Genomic DNA, 12572 nt, shown 5'->3' with positions numbered 1-12572 from the left:
AATATTTAATATAAGATGTTTTTTGTTTTATCTTGCACTTGCGTCTAGTTTTGTGCAAGACTCAACTCAGTTTAGTATGTTGTTACAATTAGTTTTTATTCACTTGCCTAAGATATACTTCACGTTTCAATCTGCAATGTGCAGCTAGCATATATAAATCTTCCCTTATTATAGTAGCTTCCATTCCTCTTTCAGTACAGAAATACTTATATAAGCTCTCTCTCGTTGGTAAGCCTTCATTTCTTAATTTTATTTCATACTATTCTTTTGTCGTACCTTCAAAATTATTAAATTTAGAAATAAAAAATATAGCTAAGTAGTTTCTAACCAAATCAAAAATGTTATTATCGGTGAGTCTAGAAAATGCATACCTGCCAAAATTGAATTTACTTTTTAACTCAGTAATTTTACTTTCATTTAATAATTCCTTCCTTTTATTTTTTATTTCAGTAATTTTCTCCGGTATTTTAGTTTCAGTGTATTTGGTCATTATTAAGAGATGCTGGCTTTCCTCCAATTTCTCCATACTCAACATTTGTTACTTTCTTCCATCTACATCTATAACACAAAAACAAACGTATAAACATATTTGTCTAGTTATTACTTTTTCTTTTTTTTTTTTTTTTCAATTCTAGCTATTTAATTTATTCTTTCCATTCTAATTTTTAGCCAAAAATGGACATAGACCTAATTGTATATATTGAATAAAGAAATAAAGGAAGAATATTGGTTCACAGGGCTAACGGCTTCGAAGCTGGGTACCTGGTTCTAATGAAGTGCACTGGTAGCACTCTAAAACATGGGGGCATGAGATAGTTACTCTGCCTGCCATTAAAAATTCACTTCACTAAATCCCCAAGGTAAAAAAAAAAAAAAAAAAAGGAAGAATATTAATAACCCAACACATAAATTGCATTAAATTTATTTCACTCTCTTCATACTCACAATACTTACAAATAACAACCAATTCCTTAAAAATCTAAATATTACATTAACACCCAACCAGGAGCATAAACGTATAATTGCAGGGATCCTATGACTCTCTCGTTAGCTTTACTAAAGGCTGGTTCACAATAAACAGGGAACGAGAACCAGAATGAAAACGAGAAGCAGAGGACGTGAATATGAAAATTTTTTATTCACAAGAAACCGAGAACGTAGACGACTATGCATATCGATATGCATGTCAGTAACGATATGTAAAGTCGATATTAAGCATTCTGATGTTATTTGTGTATAATTGACCAATGGCGTTCTCTCATGAGTACAAGGCAGCCAACATAAACACAGGTTAACCAACTTCGAAATTTCAACTGAAACATTTCATTAGGTACGGTACTATAAATATGCCCATGCATCTTTATTATCAGAACCTATTTTAAGTCTACCATAACGTAAAATAATTAGAGAAGAAATATTTGTAATAGAACAAAAATTAACACAACAGTAGTTATTCAATTGAAGCATGAATATGTAATGTGTAATACAACCAATACAGTAATAAAATATGATTAACTTACGATCGTGTTCAAAGATACAGCTATTGAAAGCCACGTATTCTCCTTCATTTTCTCATCTCATATCGTAAACGTGAGGATTTTCCTCAACACTCAATATTAGAATCTCATCAAATAAAACTTGCTCCATGATGCACAGCACAGAACAAAATAATACGTAGGTTATGTCACGGTCTTCTTGCTACAAAATATGTGACGACAAAATAGCTTTTAGATGGCAATAGAATGAATCTAGTGGGCTGTGATCGGAAACGTGAACGCCAAAGTTGAAACTTGGCCAACTCTCCGTTCCCGATCCGGCAAGCTTTTCGTTAATTGTGAATGCTCACATTTAAATGTACACATTTTAACAATTTTACAGTTTTCGTTTTCGTTCCGATTCTCGTTTCCGGTTTATTGTGAACCAGCCTTAATAGTTTTGTATGTTCATGTTTACCTGTCGTGTCAATAGACCTGTGGTAACAATGTGACATAGCAAATGTTGGCGACTACGACCAATCCCTCACTTGGATTAAATATAGTAACTCATTAAGAGACCAGCGTCCTTAATCGTATGTTCTGAATTATTGCTTCAGATGCCGTCCAAACCAGAGCCGATGCAACTGGTGGCCCAACATGACTTCAGAGTACCACGAGCTCTTGAACGGCTCTCTGAACGGCTCCACCCCTACGTACGCGGTGTTTGAACTGCGGCACTCGTTGTCCGTCACCATCTCCTTCTGCATAGCCTACGCCGTCGTTTTCGTGGTCGGCGTCGTCGGCAACTGCTTCGTGGTGGGCGTGGTGTACCGCAGTCCGCGCATGCGCTCGCCAACCAACCTCTTCATCGCCAACCTGGCCTGTGCAGACCTCCTCGTCAACGTGCTGTGCCTGCCCTTCACTCTCGTCGGCAATATCATGTCCGGTGAGTAGAACTAGCCTGACATTAAACGCTGGAAGCTAAGATAACCTACACTACTCTAACCTAACCTAACCTATACTATCCTATCCTATCCTATCCTAACCTAACCTAACCTAACCTATGTTATGTGTACATATGTGGATTTATTCAGCAATTACACATACAAATACATTATATTATCAGAATTTGCCCTTAAACCCAGTGCACGGGTCTTTTGAACTACACGAATTGAAATTTGTAACGTTTTCTACTGTAATTTTTCTTTGTTCTTTTCTACAAGAAAACGAGAAAATGTACGGACTAATAGTCACGTCGTATCAACACCATTAATGTAATCAACTGTTAAAATTGTCATCTAACTTATTGATCTAGTTTACTTACTACCACAGGAATAAAATAAAATATAAATCTAATCGACATGAATACTATACTCAACCCACTGATTCAGCCTAAATGTCATACAAATACAGCACTTATAAAGAGAGAGAAATAAATCGTCCGGCCTTAATTAAAGATAACCACGAGGATCCGGAAATTAATAGCAAATAAATATAATTAATTAAATATGAATATTGTTATAAAAATAAAATGTAATAATTAAACACCATTGATTATCAATTATAAAATAAAATCTTATAAGATGACTTTAAAATTAGACCTTGGCCCGTTGTTATTTGCTAGTTTCGGTCCAAGGCTGTATAATAAAATTATAAATCTTTTCCCAAATTTGAAATATTTTAAAGTGAACCTTTTAAAATATAAATTTATAAAATTATTCATGACATAATATTAATAAATGTGTATATTTTTACCTTTTTATTTCTGTCAACTATATTCATGTTTTTATCGAATGTCACTGGCTTCTGTCTGATTGTCAATTTATATTAAATGTGTTTTTTTTTTTTTTTTACATTTTCTCTTTCTTTTTTCTCTTATGTTAGTTCTCAGTCTGAAGTAAGTTAATTAGTGTATTTAGTGAACTGCGTTAGTTAATTTTATATTATACAGTGTTATTGGCTAAGACCACAACGTACACGAGCCTGGCTCTTACGGTAGTGGCTAGAAACATTTTTGTTGTATGCTTTTGAATTGTACTCACTTTACTTACTAGCTAAAATAAAAATAAATAAATCTTTGGTTAAACATTTTTACTAGAGCTGTCGATCGAAAAAAAAATTGATAGATTTCCCAGATGCTTTTAATAGATTAATGGACCGGGTAAATATAATTTTAATCGATTTCAACAAGCTGTATTGAGATACTTAAGGAATAGTATTCGGTGGCCATGGGAAAAGAATGGTCTGCACAAGAAGATAATAAATTATGAACGATAAAGAATACAGTTCGAGAATGGGATTCGTCCACATGAGCGTCACGGCGAGAAGAAGTTGTACTTGCTGGGTTGAGGATTGGCCATTGTCGTTTGACAGAAGACCATTTATTATCTGGCGAAACTCCATTGGAGTGTGACACGTGCCATGTTTCCCTTACGGTGGAACATGTTTTGTTACAGTGTCGCAAATATGAACGGCCTCGATGTCAGCATGCAATACGTGCGTGATGCTCTTGGAAATAATTTGAATTGTGTAAACGCAGTGTTGAGGTTCTTATCTAGCACGGAACTTGACAAATGATCTATGTTTTAGAGCACTATTGGCCCATTGTTATTTGACCTCCAGATCCTTTACATCTGGAGGATATTATATCTGATTTTTATAGTATTATCTAAACTTTACTGTTTGGGCCTTATACATCCGATATTTTACTTGTTATTATATAATGTATGGAATTCGGCCGACTCTACGTGACGCTCTTGGATATGATTTTAATTGTACAAATGCAGTTCTGAGATTTTGATCGAGTACAGGACTTGACAGGGTGATTTAGCTTTTTATTGACCCGTTTAACTTATTCTCCGTAGGTTACATTTGTTGTTCTATATAATATGTTTTTAACAAACATGACATTTGGATCTTTTAATCCGAGTATTTTAGAAATGCGCCAGGTAAGTTGGTAAGTTACTTCTGATGGCATTTGTTTTATTATTTTATTGTTTCTTTTTAAATACTAGGTAGAGTCTGAGAACTGCTTACTTTTACGATTTTTATGCATCACATTGTTGAAACTGCATATGAAGAGTCCACTGCAAGAATGATGCATGTCATTTGGAATACATTTTGCAGGAGAAGCAATTGAAAGTTTGAAATGCTAAGCGCTCAAAGCTTAACTGTGATTTTCCGATCATTACTGGACAATGACTATCAGTGTTAATGTCATATAACTCTCTATGTACATTCTATATGTCTTAAGCTATGCATTGACAGTTTTGGTTCATTTTCGACGAGAAAGTGACATCCATCATTCTTGCAGTGGACTCTTCATTTGTTTGCCTCGTTTTAACCGTGACAACGCTGTTTAGTTCTTTTAAGCATTCTGATTATTGTATTGTGTTTCTGTTTTGTGAAGGATTTTAGATAAGGGCGCAAATAGCCATAGTAGCTGACGCGCCCTTTTTAAACCCCACTAACTAACTATAAATGGTTCTGTATGGGATATTTTTCTCTCTTGTTTTTTTTTTTACTTATTTAACGATGCTGTATCAACTACGAGATTATTTAGCGTCGATGGTATTGGTGATGGCGAGATGGTATTTGGCGAGATGAGGCCGAGGATTCACCATAGATTACCTGACATTTGCCTTACGGTTGAGTGAAACCTCGGAAAAAAACCCAACCACGTAATCAGACCAAGCGGGAATCGAACCCGCGCCCGAACGCAACTCCGGATCGGCAGGCAAGCGCCTTAGCCGACAGAGCTACGCCGGTGGCTTTCTCTTATTGGCATTATTATACTCTATCAGTCAGAAATATATGGAACAATGAAGACTCAAGAAGAGGGTTGCAATAGGAAAAATGTTAAAATGTAAAGTTTCTTGGAAGAATATAATTTTGTACACTTTATTGTATAGAATTTTACTTAATACGGGTGCTATTCCTTTTTTAATTGCATGAAATGTAATATAATAAAATGTCATTCCCAAAACACCGTTTATTTCACTTAATATTGCAGCATTGCTGTGTATAATAATAATAATAATAATAATAATAATAATAATAATAATAATGTTTTATTTTCGCTGGCAGAGTTAAGGCCATAAGGCCTTCTCTTCCACTCAACCAGCCTTAATCAATACAATACATAAATTTAAATTACAAATATTTTCACTACACTTAAAAGGTTCTCCAGCAATAATCTTCACTACACATTTATTTAAATTTAGATAAATCTATAAGGTAAAGTAGTAACTTAATTTATGAGCTAATTTAATTCAATGAATTATAATTAATTTAATATTTGAGATAGCTAGTAAAATGATGAAAATTAATTTAATATAAGCTTACTAGGACTATGTTACAGGGAGAATATATATATTTCTATTTCTATAATGAGAATATTAATGTAATTGTCATTAGAGGTTTTGTAAATCTATTTAGAGAAATTAAAGATAATAATAATAAGAATGGACAGATGTTAGTTTCATTATAAGTAACAAATATTAATCAGCAATTCATCTGTTAAGTAAGAATTTATGTAATTTTGACCTAAATGAAGCTATTGTCCAACAACCCCTTATATCACTCGGAAGCGAGTTCCAATTTCTAGCAACTGAAACTGTATAGGATGAAGAATATAAAGATGTCTTGTGGTAGGGTATAATGAGTAAATTGTTATAATGAGATCTTGTACTTAGCTGATGATATGCGGATAAATTTTGAAAACGAGAAGCCAAATATATTGGGGTAGCGGTGCGCAGAATTTGAAACAAGAGAACAAGGGAATGCAGAGCTCGTCGATCACTTAGCCTTAGCCAAGACAGAGTTTGGAAAGACGGGGAAACATGATCATACTTACGAATATTACAAATATAACGGACGCACGCATTCTGCACACGTTGTAGCCTGTTGCTCAAATTTGCATTTAGGTTACTTAATATAATATCGCAGTAGTCAAAGTGTGGCATCACGAGTGTTTGTACAAGGATTAATTTTAATTTATCAGGAAGAAAGTTCTTCAGTCGCTTTAATGAGTGAATAATGGAAAATATTTTTTTGGAAGTGTGTTTCACTTGTTCATTCCATTCCAGGTGACAATCCATATAAATACCAAGGTTCTTCACGGTCGTACTGTATGGAATAGTAGTATTATTTACAATTATCGGTGGCAAATTTTGTTTGTCACACTTCGATCTTTGATGTTCTATTAAGATTGCCTGCGATTTACTTGCATTTAAATTAAGTCCGTGGGTTTTCGACCATATGGATATAGAATTCAAGTCATCATTAACTTTAGTTATGGCGTCATTTATGTAGTTAGGTCGAGTATGCAGATAGATTTGTATGTCGTCAGCATAAATATGGTGTCGGCAGGATGTTAGATTAGAAGAAATATCATTAATATAAATAGAAAATAGTAAAGGTCCTAGGACAGAGCCTTGTGGTACGCCAGTCTTCGTGGTACGCCAAGTGGAATAACGATTATTAATAGACACGCACTGTTGGCGTTCACGAAGATAGGAGTCCATCCACGCTAACAGTGTATGATAGTGTGATAATAATAATAATAATCCGCGGCGCTACAGCCCGTGATGGGGCCTAGACCGACCAGCCGGCTGCTGGCCTCACGCCCACATGCCGAAGCAGAGGTGGACGATCATCCAATCAGAATGGAGGTATCGTGTGGGTAGCACGATGATCCTCCCAGCCGTTATAGCTGGCATTCGCAACCGGATTTCGTTACCTATCTTAGCTCCCCAAGTGCATCACGATGCTGGATGGGCACCGGTCCCATACACTGGCCGAAATTTCATGAGAAAATTTCTTCCCCCATGAGGACTCGAACCAGCACGCATTCCGTAACGCGAGTTCTAGGCAGGATGCCTTAGACCGCGACGCCACGGCGCGGGACATAGTGTGATAAAGTTACAGTAAATAATCTAATTTTGTTCCATGTAGCTATGTAAGCGAAAATACGTATAGGCTATATTGGCCTTAATACCGAGGTAAGAATTCTTTGTAATCACAATATTTTATAAGAGGAATGTGGCAATTGAACAGTTGATTTAATGAGCGATGGCGTAGGAAGCCAAAGCGTGGCTTGTAATGACTCCCCTTGTGCACTGAGAGGAACCTTGCGTTCTAATGATGACCGGGCGGCCAGTCTCGAATTACAAGGAGCAGACATTAATTAACCGAGAAGCAACTTCAGCACAGATATTGATATCTGCCGGCATGCGATATATGTTATGTTACCTATGTATCTATGTAATGTATGTATGTATGTATGTATGTATGTATGTATGTATGTATGTATGTATGTACAGACCTTACTTACTTTCTTACTTATTTATTTACAAATGGCTTTTAAGGAACCCGGAGGTTCATTGCCGCCCTCACATAAGCCCGCCATCGGTCCCTATCCTGTGCAAGATTAATCCAGTCTCTATCATCATATCCCACCTCCCTCAAATCCATTTTAATATTATCCTCCCACCTACGTCTCGGCCTCCCCCAAAGGTCTTTTCCCTTCCTGCCTCCCAACTAACACTCTGTATGCATTTCTGGATCCGCCAATACGTGCTACATCCCCGCCCATCTCAAACGTCTGGATTTAATGTTCCTAATTATGTCAGGTGAAGAATACAATGCGTGCAGTTCTGCATTGTGTAACTTTCTCGATTCCCTTGTAACTTCATCCCTCTTATCCCCAAGTATTTTCCTAACAACCTTATTGTCAAACACAGAGAATCAGTCCCATTCCAAGGCTTATTGTATGGTTTCGTAACAAGCGATTTTTTACGGTGATGGGTTATTAGCCCTTCGCTCAACCCCCAAGCTGGAGGACTACCCCTTATTGGCTGTCCACGACTGCTTATTCAATATATTCGCACCTGAATTTTCCAAGTTCCAGTTATAATATACTATTAATACTCAGTAAGCACGTATTTATTTATTTATTTATTTATTTGTTTGTTTGTTTGTTTGTTAATTTATTTATTTATTTACTTACTTACTTACTTATTTAGTTATTTATTTATTTACTTACTTATTTATTTATTTTTTTATTTACTTATTTAGTTATTGCATGCCCCAGTGAGTAATATTACATGCCTTGGTATTCCATATTACAGAAGAGCAGTTTTACGTACTTTTCACTGATTGTAGTAATAAGGTACAGTGAGAAAGAATAAAGTATTTAATATATACAGGACGTCTATAAAATGTTTGATATATATAGGCTATATATACATATATATATGTGTGTGTGTGTGTGTGTGCGTGCGTGCGTGCGTGCGCGTGTGGAAAAGTCATTGATTTAATTCCCAATAAGTTCAGTCAATTTAAGAGAGCAGTGTATTATGATAATACATTATTGAAAGAATTTTAATTTGTCCTTCCAATGTTTAGACATTTTATCCGAACAAATGCAACACTTTAAAAATTCTTTTTCAGAACGGAAAGTTACATTTGTTCGGATCAGATTTCTTCACAGCTCTGAAAGTTAACCAACATTTGCTCTCAATGGATTGAGGGAAACCTCAACCAGGTAACTTGTCCCAACCATGATTTGAACCCAGGCCCGCTCATTTCACGGTCAGGTAGGTTAACTGTTACTCCACAGAGGTGGACGTCATGTATTTGTAAAATCAGTAGATTTCTAATCCTATTACAGTTTATTGTTTCCCTTTAAAAGTTCCTGAACCTTTCACTGAATGGAGGTATTTTGTCGTAAACTTAGCCTTTTCTGAAATAAAGGGCCAGTTGAACATAATACAGTCGACAAGTATTAAAGCTGTTATGGTCATTCTTTTCAAAGGAACTATATATATATATATATATATATATATATATATCAAAAGGAATCCGCAAGTCTTGAGAAAACACATGTTATCACGTCAAGTAGGCATTTTGCTTTAAAAAGTTTCATCAGGAAATCCCCATACGGCGCTAGCTTTAGCAAAATTACGGCTATATGACCACTCGAACATTATATAGCTATCTCTATGAGATTAATTCTATTTAAATTCATTACAGTATTTTTATAACTTCTGCTTATTTTGCTGTTTCATTTTTGCCTCACGTAGGCCTATTCATATTTTTGTTACAATAACGTTTTATTATTATTTTATTTCCCTTTCATCCTCTACTAATCGAGTGAAAAAAGAAGGCCTTATGATCTTAATTATGTCAGAATAAATAAAGCATAATAATAATAATAATAATAATAATAATAATAATTATTATTATTATTATTATTATTATTATTATTATTAGGGCTAGGATTTTGATGACCTATAAATCGTGAAAAAATGCCATAAAAAGAATGCATTTATGACCTAAAAATCTTTCAAAACTGCCCTAAAAATTGATCTTACATATTGCCTTAGTAGGAAAAGAGGTTTTATACTACTTAATATTTAGACTAGTAATTAAATTAAATTTTACATAATTTTTTTCTAAGTAGTACACTTAAATTAATTATTGTATCTGATGTAGTTTCCATGTATGATCGTTCACCTCTGCTTCGGCATGTGGACGTGAGGTCAGCAGTCGGCTGGTCAGTCTTGGCCCTTCATGGGCTGTAGCACCATGGATTTACTTTACTTTTACTCGTAGTTTCTACCACAAGGCCACTCTTATCTGAATTAGAAAGTATAAAGGAGTCTATATTGAAGGAGTGGTTGGACTGATCCATTACGTGGGGTGTACTACGTTAAAATGGCAATATTTGTGTAGAAAAACGATTAAAATATTACGCAAAATAATGAGTATTAATGGACAAAATATGTAAAGAAAATATCAAAGGAAACAGACATTATTTTACACCAATAATGGGGATTTATGGCCAAAAATAAATAAAAAAAGCCTAAAAATAACCGAATAAAACAAAATATGCCCCTATGAGTTGAAACAGGCAAAAAATGCAAAAAAAATGCCCTAACAAAAATATGTCTTAAAACACTCAGTTTATCACATAACACATAAATACTAAAGCAGCTATGTTTCTGGATTACTAGAAAAAAAAATGCAATTTCATCAAAATCCTAGCCCTAATTATTATTATTGCATTCTTATGCACAGATCCAGAAACAAAATTTGGGCCACCTAAATTTTCCAAGTTCCAGCTATTACATACTGCGCATGGTCAGTAAATTTAGGCCACCCAAATTTCGTTTCTGGTGCTGTACATTATCCCCAAGTACATTATTCACAGAGTGTAAATATGAATATAATATGAACCAATACATCAGGACGAATAAGCAGACAGACAGAGAGGAACTGTTTTCGAAAACATTTTTCCTCTATAACGGATGCCGAAAACAAATATTTCTACGAAAGTTTCTAAATAGATTTATTGCACCGTCACGATACGTTCTCTCTAAATATCGCGTAATGGTGAAGTAAATGATCACATAGTTGAGTACGCTAGAAAGAATCCAACAGTTAACGAGAACATTTTCATACAGCGAAAATGAGTCACGTGGCTTTGGATATTGTAGCGCAGCGGTTGTGCGGTTCGCAAATTCAATTGTGTTCGTCACCCGCAAATTATTTTACGAGTAGGCCTATAATCGCTTTTGTTGTTGATGAATTTGTTTCACATAAGCTACTGAAAGCGGCACTCGGATGTTGTATAGAGTTATCAATCATCCGTAACCTTCAACATGGCGTCAGTTTATGTACACAGGCAAACTTTTTGTTTATTAATTGGCCTACCACTGTGTGGAAAGCTACAGAACTCGAAGGACGATGGCCGAGAGGAATTTTCACACATCCATAACTCAGATGACGATGTACCGTAAAATGGGGTGAATTCAGACAGTTTCGAGAAGTTCCTTATGTCAAGATAGGCCATTCCAAATCCTCTTAACATAGCTCAATTAGGTATTACATTTTACCTACAGTTAGTAAATTTCGAAACCTCTTAATAAGCATCCGGAGTTTCCCCGAACTGCAGCGTTGCACGTTTCAATATTCTTTTCCAACATTCCAAAGTGTCTGCCTGTTAGAATCAAATTGTGCCTTGAAGAAAATAATTCAGAATCTGTGTTTATGAAATTTATAAATTCGAATATTGTTTTTACGCAATTCTGCTATTTTAGGCACTTAAATAGACAAAGTTTAAAATACGCATTTGTAGGTACTAATATACGCGTTTTTAACAAAAGTTGGCCTAAAATTGATTTTTTGCACGATTGTGTTTTTTGTTGCATTTACAGCTATTGTTGTTAGGCCTTGAAAGTTAGAATTCCCACACAGAAACTTGTTGCTACGGAAACCATTCTTCATAACATGAAACTATACTGAAATAGACCCATTACAGTGCACTTATTGTTACTTAGTTACCATTACAGTATAGTTTTGCGAAGACTTTGGAATAATTTCATTTCATTTAGTTTTCTGCCCAAGGGCAGGTCTTTCACTGCAAAGCCAGCTTTCTCCAATCTTTACTATTTTCTGCCTTCCTCTTTGTCTCCTCATATGATCATTATATCTTAAACCCTTCAGGCCTGATGTACATTATTGTGTACATTGTTCCTTTTTTTTAATGTCTTCGATACTTATAAATATTTTGAAAAATTCAATGTGATAGAAATGGGGAATATTATTTTTTAAACATTTCTATACCCGAATTAAAAATAAAATTTAAAATTTTGGTGCCCCAGGGTCAAAATTGCCCCCAAATTTTGGTTTTTTGTGTGAAGACTTGATTTGGGAATTTTGGATCCCCAGAATGATTATGTGGCCAGTTTTTTTTTCAGTTTTTTTAAATATAAATTCAGCCTGAAGAGGCTAATGTCGTCTATCATCTGATATCTTCTTTTGCCCCGAACTCTTCTTCCGGTCACCATTCCTACCAGTGCATCCTTTAGTAGGCAGTTTCTTCTCAGCCAGTGACCCAATTAATTCCATTTCCTCTTCCTGATCAGTTTCAGCATCATTCTTTCTTCACCCATTCTTTCCAGCACAGCTTCATTTCTTATTCTGTCTGTCCACTTCACACGTTCCATTTTTCTCCAAATCCACATTTCAAATGCTTCTATTCGTTTCTCTTTACTTCGTAGTAATGTCCACGTTTCTGCCTCATACAATGCC

General features: G+C 35.1%; 1 protein-coding gene across 1 annotated transcript in view; it reads left to right on the top strand.

Moving 5' to 3' along the window:
- The window catches only part of LOC138716225 (neuropeptide SIFamide receptor-like), a 238963-nt gene that overhangs the window by 147458 nt on the left and 78933 nt on the right, over positions 1-12572 (top strand). Inside the window, exon 2 of the mRNA XM_069849066.1 lies at positions 2093-2421. Within this exon, the coding sequence (XP_069705167.1) occupies positions 2093-2421 (329 nt within the window). The remainder of the gene's footprint in view (positions 1-2092; positions 2422-12572) is intronic.

The sequence above is a fragment of the Periplaneta americana genome, chromosome 16 (assembly GCF_040183065.1).
Source record: "Periplaneta americana isolate PAMFEO1 chromosome 16, P.americana_PAMFEO1_priV1, whole genome shotgun sequence".
In the NCBI taxonomy this organism is placed as follows: Eukaryota; Metazoa; Arthropoda; class Insecta; order Blattodea; family Blattidae; genus Periplaneta; species Periplaneta americana.
This window is presented reverse-complemented; position numbering and strand designations above follow the sequence as displayed.